The sequence below is a fragment of the Orcinus orca genome, chromosome 1 (genome assembly GCF_937001465.1).
Source record: "Orcinus orca chromosome 1, mOrcOrc1.1, whole genome shotgun sequence".
Classification (NCBI taxonomy): Eukaryota; Metazoa; Chordata; class Mammalia; order Artiodactyla; family Delphinidae; genus Orcinus; species Orcinus orca.
The window spans coordinates 101,638,639-101,651,613 of NC_064559.1; the positions used below are offsets into that span (position 1 = coordinate 101,638,639).

Genomic DNA, 12,975 nt, shown 5'->3' on the forward strand with positions numbered 1-12,975 from the left:
TCTTGGTGGCGGCAGCAGCAGCCTTAGCGTCTCATGCCCGTCTCTGGGGTCCGTGCTTTTAGCCGCGGCTCGCGCCCGTCTCTGGAGCTCCTTTAAGCAGCGCTCTTAATCCCCTCTACTCGTGCACCAGGAAACAAAGAGGGAAGAAAAAGTCTCCTGCCTCTTTGGCAGGTACAGACTTTTCCCCGGACTCCCTCCCGGCTAGCCGTGGTGCACTAACCCCTCCAGGCTGTGTTCACACCGCCAATCCCAGTCCTCTCCCTGGGATCAGACCTCTGAAGCCCGAGCCTCAGCTCCCAGCCCCCATCCGCCCCGGCAGGTGAGCAGACAAGCCTCTCGGGCTGGTGAGTGCTGGTCGGCACCGATCCTCTGTGCCGGAATCTCTCCGCTTTGCCCTCCGCACCCCAGTGGCTCCGCTCTCCTCCTTGGCTCTGAAGCTTCCCCCCTCCGCCACCCGCAGTCTCTGCCCGCAAAGGGGCTTCTAGTGTGTGGAAACCTTTCCTCCTTCACAGCCCCCTCCCACTGGTGCAGGTCCCGTCCCTATTCTTTTGTCTCTGTTTTTTCTTTTTTCTTTTGCCCTACTCAGGTACGTGGGGAGTTTCTTGCCTTTTGGGAGGTCTGAGGTCTTCTGCCAGCGTTCAGTGGGTGTTCTGTAGGAGTTGTTCCACGTGTAGATGTATTTCTGATGTATCTGTGGGGAGGAAGGTGATCTCCGCGTCTTACTCTTCCGCCATCTTTAACAATCTCCTTCGTGAACTAATTTTAAAGGAAAATGAGAACATTAACAATGAAGCATGGCGTGTGCTGAAGGCCGTGACCTCTGCTCTGCCCGAAGTTCTTGACTTTCAGGTCTTTCTCCTGCACTCTGCTGAGGATCCCCGAGCCAGGGATGTGGCCTGACTCACCTCCGTGGTCCCAGGACAGAGCAATATGTTGAACTAATAAATGCAGGAGTGCACGAATAAATGAAGAAACGAGTGAGCGTGAAAAACCCACCGGTCTGTTTGTTGTCCTGTGACTTTCTGTGGAGATGTTGACTGTGACCATATAGTGCTGATTAGGGTGAAAGTGAATGGGTGGGGGGAGAATAGGGTGAGCGGTTGGCAGGAGTGAGCAGCTGGACTGGGCTTTGAAATAGAAGGGAGTCCACACTTGGGGATCCTGTGTTGGCGGTGGGTTCCCTCATGTCAGAAGGTCATGGCAGGCTCCAAGGTCCCAGGCTAACCCAGGCCTGGGTTGAGACCAGGGCTGAACCGTGGAGGTCCCGACCCTGGCAGGCTATTCCTGGCTTGATCCATAGGTGCCCAGACCCCACCCAGCCCCCCTCACTGCCAACCAAGGCCAGAGGTTGGAAGGAGGGGTGGTGGGAAGTGGAGTCTTCTCCTTGGGGGAGACTCAGCCCTGGGCCTGGGTGGGTCAACAGGTGAGAACAGCAGGTGGAACCAGTGCAGCCCTTTGAGGGAGGTTTTCTGTGGATCCCCGGCCTCAGGGTGACTCTGCAGCTCCACTAAGGGCAACCCGTGCAGATTTGGGGGTGTTCCCTCAGAAGGGTCCGTTTAGGGTCTCAGGAGGCTACCCCACCCACTGGGAGGTGGGAGCCCCTGCAGGTCCCTGTGGAGGCACAATGTCCTATTGTACTTGTGCAAAGGGTCATGTGGAGTTCCCTCTGTGAAGATTCAAGGGCTCTGGAGACCAGAGCTGCAGACTGTGGAGCATGTTAGGGGATGAGTGGAGAGTGGGTGAGGGGCTGGAGAGTCTCGGTTTGTGGGGGGCTTCCTGGGTGGGTGACAGTTTGCTGCTGAGGTAGGGGTGGTGAGTGAATGGGCCCCCCAGCCACAGGGTGGGAGTAAGTTCTAGTGATGAGGACACAGTGTGTGTGGCCTCCTGGGATGTACTTTTCTACTTCTCTGCTCCCATCCTGCCCCTGCTGGTGAGGCCAGTGGAAAGGAGTGGGGTGGGGGGCTGTTGGTGAACGACCTCCATCCACAGCCTTCAAACTCCTGGAGCAGATCTGTCCCCACGGGCAGGACGTTCCCAGAGGTGACCCTCAGGTCCCACAGGCACAACCCCTGGCTTTGCCGGGTTTCCTGGGGACTGGGGATGAGGAAGGAGCTCAGGGAGCCTTGGGCAGCCATGCCCTTTCCCGGGGAGGAAGTACCGGGGCTTCTTCACAGGGCGGGTCCCCTGCTGTCAGCACCTGTCTGGTCTCACCGAGTCCCTCTCGATTCTGTGGTTGGTGGACAGAGCTCCTCAGAGCCTCAGAGCTCCGCCCTCCTCCTCTTCTCCCCATTTGGTTAGGGATCCGGGCCTTCCTCTTCTCTCTGGAAAGCCAGGGCCCAGTCTCCATTCCCGGGGAGGGAGTGCCCTCTAGTGCTAGAGAGAGAGAAGGCCGAGGAGGCAGCAGCTGGAGAAGGAGGGCAGGGCCAGAGGCCAAGCCTGAAAGGAAGGCACTGCCAGCCAATGAGGGGTGAGCCAGCTGCAGCCTGACCTGTGGGGCTGGGACAGCGAGGGACCCACAGGTATTTCTGAGTGTGTGTGGGAGTGTGTGTGTGTGTGTGTGTGTGTGTGTGTGTGTGTGTGTGTGTCTTCTTGAGAAGCCCTCACCTATTGGAGGGACTGGACTCTATCAGGTTAAAAAGTTAACATAGTGGAGAAAGTTTCCCTGATCTCCACTCTTGAATTCTTCCTCCAAGTAAGAAAACTTTCTCTATCCTAAATTGTTCTAAATGGGTTTGGTTCTACCACACCTGGATGTTTCTTGCCAAGGCTCTGGGTCCTGGGGTTACCTCTACCCAATTTCTTCCCTTTCTGTCTAACCTGGAATCCCTATGTATTATGTCTCACTTGTCTCCTGTCCTAATATTTCATCTTCATTTTAAGTACAGAGGATGCATAGCAATGTGAGCCACGGTGGCCGAACTGTGGCTGCAGCCTGTCCTGCCAGCTCGGTGTATGCAGTTGGAGGTGGGGGTGGGAGACCCCACCAGTCCCTGCCCTAGTAAAATGAGGGGTTGGGCTCAAGCCTTGCAATTTCAGCTTATGATGTGACAAGCTTGGGACTGCACTCGCCTCGTTATCATTCATGGTTGGGGAAGCACCATGGCCAAGAGACCAGGGTATAAACCTCCTATTGACCAGAACTGATTGCTGGTTTCTAGGTAGCTTTGCAAGAGGCCAGCTTCTTTCCTGGGAGGCCAGCCGACAGGGCTTCCAACTTGGGCAAGTTAATCCTTGCCTCTCATTTGGCCAATGAGAGAGGCTCAACACTTTCTCACATGTTCATCAGGTGCCTGCCCTCCTCTGTGGCTGGCTGGTTTGTCATCAGGACACAGTTTTCTCGAATGACTGGATTCCTGGGCGCTAACGGCCAAGAGATTTCTTGTCCTGATCCAGGAAGCTCCTATATGCTCATCTTAAAGTGGGGTTCTACACATTTTCCGTCTGGGAACTATTGATTGCAATATAAAATCTCTGGAGGTCAGTGATCTGCCCCATTTTATCTCAAATCTCTCTCTATAGTTTCTCAGTAGGATAATTGGGAGAAAAATTGATGTTTTGGTTGACATCTCACAGAATTGATAATTCATTTGGATTGAGCCCAAGTAAACTACTCATTTCTGCCTGACACAGAAGAAAATATTCCTGCAGCTGGAAAGGACCACAATAATCCCAGAGTTTAACCTCTTGGATCCTTGTTGAGAATTTCCACCATCAGAAACTCAAGCTGATTGTGGAGAAGTTCCAGGCAGAGTCTCTGGAGTCAGACAGATCTGCCCCTTCTAATTGGGTAACTTTGGGCAAGTGACTTAAACTCTCTGAAGTCCAGTTTCCTGATGATAAGTTCAGGTCTCATAGGTCATTGTGAAGATACTTAATGGAATAACTATGAAGTCCTCAGCAAATACTTGGAAAATAGGATGTGACAGTAAGTGGTAGCTGCTATTATTTATTACTATTCTCACTCAAGAAGAAGTTAGCTGAGCATCTGTCAGGGATCTTTGCAGGATGGAGGACCGAACTGGATGACTTAACACACATCTGACTCAGATAGCGCTGGGGATGAAGCCCACCCCTCCCCCTATTGTAATTTGCTCCTCTGAGCCTCAGTGTTCTCACCTATAAAAATGGGGTTACAAATATCTTATGGGAATTTTATAAGGATTAAATATAAAATTGCAGCACTAGATGTGAAAATATCTACACATAGTTTATTCATAATAGCTACACAGGGATTTCAGAAATTGTTATTATCTATGCTGGAAGGCCTTAGATGAGGCACCGGGCTCCTAGGAGGGACCAAGAGCTCTCAGGGTAATAGGAGGCTGGTGAGGGTGGTGGCTGGACAGAGGTGTTAGCACCCTCACCTTTACTGAGCACCTGCCGAGGGTCAACCCTGTGCTGGGGACCCTGAGAAGCCTTGCCAGGTGCTGGCCCCAGGAGGTGCACAGGTTTGGTGGGGAGGCAGACGGGGGCCATGTAATGGGGTGGGAGCCCTCTTTGAAGAGTGAGGACGGTCCGACTAACTGTCGGTGTCTCTCCCAGGGCTGTGGTCTATACTGTCCCTGTTGGTGACCTACTTCCACAGGAGGATGCTGCTGTGGCTTCTTCTCATCTCTGCTCTGGATCTCGGGGCCTGGGGTGAGTTTCTTTCACTGGGTCACAAGTGCTTTTGGCATCAGCCCCAGCCTGGTTTCATTTGGAAATCATCCTCTCCAGGGTCCTCACTCCTCCCCACTAGCTATGTTCCCCTTCAGAGCCTGGCTCAGGTGCCCCCACGCCCTGCTGAGATGGGCTCCCATCCTTAGCAGCCTCTCCAGCCTGCCCAGCACACCTTGGCTTCAGTGTCATGGTCAAGTATTTGTTCCTGATGATTTCACAGGACAGAATCTCAGAACCATGGTGGAGACCCTTAGCAACCTCATCCTAAAGACAGAGAAACAAGCCACATTGTGGCAGTGACTTGCCCAAGGTCATCCGACAATTTTGGGGTGGCTGCAGAGTCTAGTGGCTATCAACACAGCTCTGGGGTCAGACAGCCTGGGTTGGAATGCAAGTCCACAGCTTAAAACCCATGTCGTCTTAGACAAATAACCTCTCTGAATCTCAGTTTCTCATCTGTATAGAGGAAGTAGTTGATTTGCTTTGCTTATCTCACAAAGTTGTTTTAAGCCACAAAGCTGATAGTGCCCTTGAAAATGCTTTGTACATTACAGAGCCAGCCTGTGAGAGGTGATGTGGGTGACATTGCTGGTTCTAGTGGCTATTGCCCCCATGACCTCTGGTACCGAATAGGCAGAGGGGGATGCAGCATGTTCGTGATGATTAATCCTCCATTAATCCTATCTAAAAAAATCTAGTTTGTGAGGGCAGTCACAACGATCTGTAAATTTCTGTATTTCAAGAACCTTGTCTGGATCACTAGGTGCTTCATATATGAATACGTGTTAACGTGATGATGGCCATCTCGGTACACGACACTCTGATCTATTAATTTGTATACCAGTGACCTGGGAAAGGCAGAGTTGCTCAGATGAGGAGGCAGGAGAGACTGCACTGAGTCTGAAATGGAGGGAGGCTTGGGGAGGATGGGGAGAGTGAAGGTCTCATTGGGGCAGATGCGAGAGGCAGAGGTGGAGTGAGGCCAGATGCATCCGTGGTTTTCCTCTTCTTTGTTTCCTAGAGGAAGTCAGGTGACTTGGGGAGGCCCAGAGGCTGTTGGCTGTGGGGGCAGGGGGGATGTGGAGCCTCTGCCTAAGAGCTGGTCCAGGTGTTCTCCGAGGACCAGCACCAAGTGCAGTGTTCCTTCCCAGGGGATTCCCCACAGTTGTCTTGGAATGAAACCCAAGCCAGAGGGCTGTCAGAGAAGCTTCTGGACCTGTTGGTTGGCATCTCACAGCTCATTCTCAAGGGTCGCAGTGGTGAGGCCGTTTGGGGGTGGCCTTGGGCTTCTTAGGGGGCCAGAAGTATTTCTCAGGACGTCACTATGGCTGGGCTGGGTGGGTGGGGTGGGGTGGAACCCCAGCTATTCCCCTGGATTGTCCTGAGTCCTTAGGCAAAGCTGGGTTCTAGGAAAGAGACGAAACCCAGGGAGAAAAGACAAGGGTCCCAGTCCCCAGCTCTCAGGGTGGAAACACTGCATCCCTCAGAGAGCTCCTGGGAGCCCCCAAGTAAGGATAGTAAGGGAGAGCTGGGGAGGTCCTGGGTCCTCTGTGGGGCTCTCACGGCCCTGCCCACAGTGTATTTTCATCTGAAGGAGGGAGACCCGTACTCAGTGTTCATGGGGCTTCCTGTGGGCTTTGCCGGGGAGAGTGAGGAGAGTGGTTTGAGGAGAGTGGCAGAGCTTTCCTCAGAGAGTCGTGTTCTGAGGGGACAGCCGATGAAAGGCAAGTCAGACACCGGGGCAAATGCCAGTGGGCACCACGCATCCCGAGGCATCCATACTGACGTGCTTCATGAGAAGTAGGCTCAGAACCCAGGGGTTGGGCGGGGGGTGCTGCTGGGACTGCTTTCTGCAGGCAGAGAAGAGGTGAGGATGGGCAGAGTCCTCCAGGGAAGTACAAGGAGGAAGTGTTTGGAGAACAAGGCCGCTTGACTTCCCAGCCTGAGTGTGGAGTCTGCATGGGGATTCGTTTTACCCTAAACAGGATATGGAGATGGGAAGGGGTGGCTGTGGTGATGCAGGCCTCCTCCTGGTCCCTCTCCCATCACAGAGGACCCAGGGTGGCCTGGACAGCCTGTGGCGGACACGGGCAGGACCTTAGCATGCCAGCCTGTGGTTCCCCCCCGAACCCCCCACCAGGTGCATCCACCGTTGTCTCCCGCAAGGAGTGGGGGTTGAGATTCCTGACCCGCAGGGCCCAGCTGACCCGGCCTGTGGCCTGTGTCATCATGGGCCAGCTTACGGAGGTAGAGTGCCAGGAGCAGAATGTGTGCAGCTGGAAGCTGCGGGGCCTGCAGTCCCGTTCAGTCTACAACACAGGCTGGTGCGATGTGGCCTACATGTAAAGGCTGGTGGGGTCCCCGGAGCCCACATTCGAGTTATCCCTTTGGGGGGGGCCTCCTGCTCCCCCTTCTGTGTTTTTCTTAATTTCCCATTCATGTTGCTTTTCTAATGAATTAAAAAATGCTAAACAAACAAAATCCAAAATCCCCCAGGGGTCATGAGGAAGACAGCTCTGAGCCATGTATGTCGTTGTGGTCTTAGCCTCTGGGAGCTCCCGGAAAGAAGCAAGAGAGGTCTTGTAATAAGTACACTCGCCCCCTTGGAGCTCGAAGAATATTTCAGTTTACAAAGGTCTTTGCAAGTATTACTCAGGTAGGCTCTCCCAGTCACTCTGAGGAATGGGCAGGAGAAATATTACCACCCCTGTGTCACAGGTGAGGATGCTGCGGTCTGGAGAAGTTAGAGAATTTGCTCAAGGTCACTCAGCAAGGGAGCATGGACCCAGAACTATTCCCAGACTGCCTCCTAGTCCTGCCTTGTTCCACTTCTGCAGACAGACAGGGCTTTTACCCCGAGAGGTACCAGGTACCCTGAAGGGCCACCTCATAGTGCGACTGGGATACCATAGGAGATATCCCACTGGGGATGCAAGGAGGAGGGCCCCGTGTTAAAAGCAAATGTGTGAGGCAAGGAGATGCTTCCGTTGTGCATTGAGTACCCCGTCTGAGGATTATCTGTGGAGTGGAGGCCCACAACCTCCTCTTTTCCCCTCAAGAATCAGAATATATATGTATCTGTAGAAGAAGACAGAGAGAGAGAGGGAATGGTGCTCTCCCCGCTGAATTCTAAAGACAAACATAAATGCTTTCTGAATTATCCACTTTGGAAAGGATAACCCACATTTTCTTCTTGATTTATTTTTAGCTGCAAATAAGTAAAAGCAGCTTGAGGCCCCTGTTTTAGCCACCAGAGCCCCTGAGGGCCAGGGTGGGGGGGTCTTCCCGTCCACCCTCTGTGGATGCTGTGTTCACTACAGCTCAACTGCTGTCCCTACCACTAGTGCCCCCACCGCCCCCCCATTGTCACTGCTGTGTTGTCTACTTCAGCCACTGCATCTCGAAGTCAGGTTTTTGCAGTGACAGTGTAAGAGTCTCCAGTTTGTACCTTGCAGCTGCTGTAGTCATAGGGGCTATTTTCACATTGAACTGACCAAAGGCTGCAGGGACAGAGCAGCCTGTTGAAAGTACTCCAGCAAAGCCAGGGACATGGCGGACACCCTGAGGCCCCAACCTGGTCCTCAGACCAATGTCAGCACAGGGTGGGAGGTCAGCCCTACTCTATTCTGGGTCTCTCGTGACTTCAGGGAAGTGTTCTTTATGTGCTCAGCTTGCTGTGGAAATTCATGACCTATTAAGAGCTGAATATGGCAAGAGTTGTGAAAACATCAGTTTTGAAGACTGTAACTGGAAAGTGGAGGATGAGAAATTTATAACGAGGAAGAAAGAAAGGAGGAGGTAAAACAACAACAAAAAAATAGATACATTGGCTTCAAAATATAAACTGAGAAAAGGAACATCCTAAACAAATTTCTGTGATAAAGAAGAGCTTAGGAATTCCTAAGGAGAAACTGAAGAAAAAGTTAACATACAGGAATCCCTGAATTCAGGTTGATTGTTTTCAATGTTCAAGTGCTTGGTCCTATAATTTAAAAACATGACGAATGCATTCTCATGCCCTTGAAAAATGTCGAACTAATGTTCTCAGGTTCTTGAGAGTCACACATGTGAATTCCACTTTGAACCAAATGAGTATTTTAAAATGAGGTTCTGGGAAACACATGTAAACTAAGTCAAAACAAAATTTAAAATATATTCTCACATCTCTTGGAAGTCTAAAATGCGTTATCACCCTCCCTCCCACCGTCATGTCATTGAAGCATAGTATTTTTGAGCCTCTAGAACCCTTTTCCCTTCTGAGGATGGGTGTGAAGTTTCCTGTTACAGGAATTTGCCATTAAATCATGTTTCCTTGCCTGGCAGCTTCCTGGTTGGGGACAATGGCAGGGTGTACAAAGGTGTCGGCTGGAACATCCAAGGCATGCACGCCCAGGGCTACAACAGCGTGTCCTTGGGTCTCGCTTTCTTTGGCAATAAGCTAGGTAATGGTCATCCCCTCTGTCCCTCTGCCAGGGAGTTGTCTACACTCTCTTCCTCTGCTCCGTTGTCTCAACACTCTTGTCTTTTCAGCCTCCATCATATTGTCCTCTTTGATGATGGCCCCTCTCTTGAAGTTCTTTTCTCCTTTGGATTCTATGACATGCATTTTTTGGTTCTCGTTCTCCTCTCTGGTCTGCACCCCTGTGAGACTGCTGAAGCCACCACTGACACTGCTTGAGTTCACAGTTATTGCCATCACTTCTGGAGTCTGAAGTTGACCCTGAGGCTGGGGCTTCAGAGGCAGGAAAACATGGCTTCTCTCTTCCTCCAGCATCTCCCATTGGTAGAACCCAAGCAGTGGCCAGCAAGCAAGTCTGGGAAATGTAGTTTGCAGGTTTCCAGCCCCCTGCAGAACAAAGGAGAGCACAGAGCAGGAATGGAATTAAGAGCCAATAGATAAATAACCGGCACTTGCCAGGACCCTTATCTGCCAACTGGGGCTAGTAATAGCATTTATCTCAGAGGTTTTCTGTGAGGATTACATGAGTTAATGGATGTAAAAAGCACTTGGCCACGTGTCTGATTGTAGAGGCTACTAGGTAAATACTGTCACCCTTTTCACCATGCTGGGGCATTCCTGACTTGGTCAAGTGGGCCTCCCTCTGCAAGTAGCTTTCACTGTCTCCCAGTGATTCCACCTAGAGATGGAGAGGATAAAGTTTAGTTTGGCACTTGCAAGAGGTCACCAACTTAGTTTCTAAGAGCTGTGTGCAAGTACTTCCTTGCCTTTCAGCTCCTCTGTCCTGGCTACTGGGCCAGTTTCTGCTCTTCCCACCCATGAGTTATTCAGGCTCAGGTGGTCATCTTGTCTTCCCTCCAGGTCTAGACCATGTTGGAGCTTCTTGCGGACAGTTCTGTGCTCCATGTCATCCTCTTTCAGGCAGCAGGCCCAGCCCTGCTGCCTTATCAGCCGCAGAGGATCTGATCTTCTATGCCATAAAGAAGGGTCACATGTCACTCAGGTATATTCAGCCACTTCTCTTGAAAGAAGAGAGCTGCTTGGTCCCTCAACAGCCACTGATGCCCAGGAAAGGTAAAGCTCCTCAGTCCTGCCTCACCCTCCTCCCAGTTACCACCCAACTACAGCAGGGAATGCTTTTTCTTACTGGTGTTCATCGGTTTCTTGGACCAAGAACATCTCATGATGAGATCCGGAAAATTCTGAGAGGGCACCTTGCTGGCCTCCTCTCCTTTCCACTAGAACCATATGGCCATGGAACCATACTTGACATAAATATATATGTACACACATTTTCACTCAATTAGCAAATATTTATGGAATACCAGCCACTCTTCCAGGTACTGAGGATGCAGCAGTGAACAAAACAGAGAAAACTGCACATGTCAGTGGAGAAAGATAGAAAATGAAGACGTCAAAAAGTCAAATATGTATGAAGTCAAATGGCATGAGGACTATGGAGAAGAATAGAGCATGAAAATGGGGTGGGGTAAACATATATACATATTTGTGTATATTACATGAATACATGACATACACAATCTCTGTCACACACACATGTACACACATACACAGACACATTTCTAAATGCAAAAACAAGCCAAATTTCAACATGACCACAGCACTGAGAAAAACTTGAATTCACAGATTACACTGACATGAGTATGAATATTCCAAGAAGTGGGGTAATGAAAATTATGCACTATTTTGGAATGAACAAGCAGCAACCTAAAACCAGTACAATTATAAGCACTTTCAGAAGTTTAACACTCTCTGCTAGAGTGGACCTTTTCTTGGACTCAAGGATACTTTTTTTTTTTTTGCGGTACGCGGGCCTCTCACTGTTGAGGCCTCTCCCGTTGCGGAGCACAGGCTCCGGACGCGCAGGCTCAGCGGCCATGGCTCACGGGCCCAGCTGCTCCGCGGCATGTGGGATCCTCCCGGACCGGGGCACGAACCCGTATCCCCTAGCATCGGCAGGCGGACTCTCAACCACTGTGCCACCAGGGAAGCCCTCAAGGATACTTTTTATTAAGCTTTCTTAGTTGTAAATCTCTAAATGAAGTTTCTCTTGCTTTCAGACAGGTGCTATCTTCAATAATGATAACTCTGACATTTGTAGAGTTCTTTAGAGATTTCAAATTATTTCCATATGTGTGTGATAAGTTCAGAGAGTCAGCTGATTTCTGCATACGGGCCCTGTTACATAAGTACACACACCTGCATTTAGTTGCAATGCATATTTGAGCATGTAGGTATACTTTATTTTTTGAATAAAATGGCGATGGCTCTGTATGATCAACAGTCCTTTCTCTTCTGTTCACATGCTGGTTTCCATAGTTGTTATCAGAACCTGCTGAATTTGCCTCTGCCCCTTGCTCCAGCCACCTGGCCCAGACAATTGCTATCAGGACCTTCCCAGAATCTCACAGAATCCCACATGCTAGGATGTGCCAGTGGGTGTCAGAGGTTAGGGAAATTGAGGAGTAACCAGCCTGCAGTTGTGAGATTGTCCACATGTGGGCCCAGGTGAATTCCCATCGCCTTGGTTGTTCCCCTCACCACAGCTTGCCCCAATATCATCACAAGTTCAGCTTGGAAAGCCAGGCAGACACACTGCCCTACAATGAACCTTCCGGCCAAATATGTCATCATCATCCACACCGTTGGGGCGACCTGCAACATATCCATGGACTGCCGGATCTGTGTCTGAGATATACAGTCCTATCACATGGACACACAGAACTTCTGTGACATCGGATATCAGTAAGTGGGATTGGTGGATACTTGACCCTCCTTTTCTTCAGGGCTGTAGGAAGGAAGGCTCGGGGAGGGAGCCAATATTTACCGAGCTCTTCCTTTGTGCCAGGTGCTTTACATAAGACATCATATTTTTATTTGTGAAAGTTTCTGGACTGAGCATCCTTCATTTTTAATTTTTTTATTTTTGGCCACGCCACATGGCATGTGGGATCTTAGTTCCCTGACCAGGGATTGAACCCACATCTCCTGTAGTGGAAACGTGGAATCTTAACCACTGGACTGCCAGGGAAATCCCTGAACTGAGCATCCTTCAGAGCATAGCAGGGTTGGTTATCTCCTGTGGGTGTGTTCTCCACAAGTGGTTGGGAAGACTCTGAAAAGAAGACTTAAAACAACAGTGATAAAGCTAGAGTGTGAGACCATTGTGGGAGGCCATTGAAGGACTGTGCCTTTTTAATGCAATCCCTTCCAACCAGCCAGAGACACAGACCCTGTTTACCACTACCCCCATCTGGCCCAACCCCAAACTTGCTGTCTCTGATGTTAAAATCCTGCAATACCTCTGGTATTGTTAACTCCATTTACAGACACAGGAATCTTTACTTTCTGGACCTCTTTTGCCTCCTCTCTACAGTAGGGACAACAATACTTTATCTATTTAAATATATAGAGTGAAATAAAAAACATGTTCTCTTTTGGTTCCTTTTTTAAAAAATTTAATTTAATTTATTTTTTATACAGCAGGTTCTTATTAGTTATCCATTTTATACATATTAGTGTATATATGTCAATCCCAATCTCCCAATTCATCACACCACCATCACCACTCCCCACCACTTTCCCCCCTTGGAGTCCATACGTTTGTTCTCTACATCTGTGTCTCACTACCTGCCTTTCAAACCAGTTCATCTGTACCATTTTTCTAGGTTCCACATATATGCGTTAATATACGATATTTCTTTTTCTCTTTCTGACTTACTTCGCTCTGTATGACAGACTCTAGATCCATCCACTTCTCTGCAAATGACCCAATTTTGTTCCTTTTTATGGCTGAGTAATATTCCATTATATGTATGTACCACAACTTATTTATC

The 12,975-nt window shown here is 49.9% G+C and overlaps 1 protein-coding gene across 1 annotated transcript; it reads left to right on the plus strand.

The window, feature by feature from the left end:
- Positions 1-4,589: 4,589 nt before the first annotated feature.
- LOC101272242 (peptidoglycan recognition protein 3) lies at positions 4,590-11,888 on the plus strand. Its single transcript, XM_004285667.2, is given in 6 exon segments — positions 4,590-4,638; positions 5,811-5,918; positions 6,800-7,001; positions 8,983-9,101; positions 10,040-10,192; positions 11,686-11,888. Coding segments are annotated over 6 exon segments (834 nt in total).
- Positions 11,889-12,975: the final 1,087 nt, after the last annotated feature.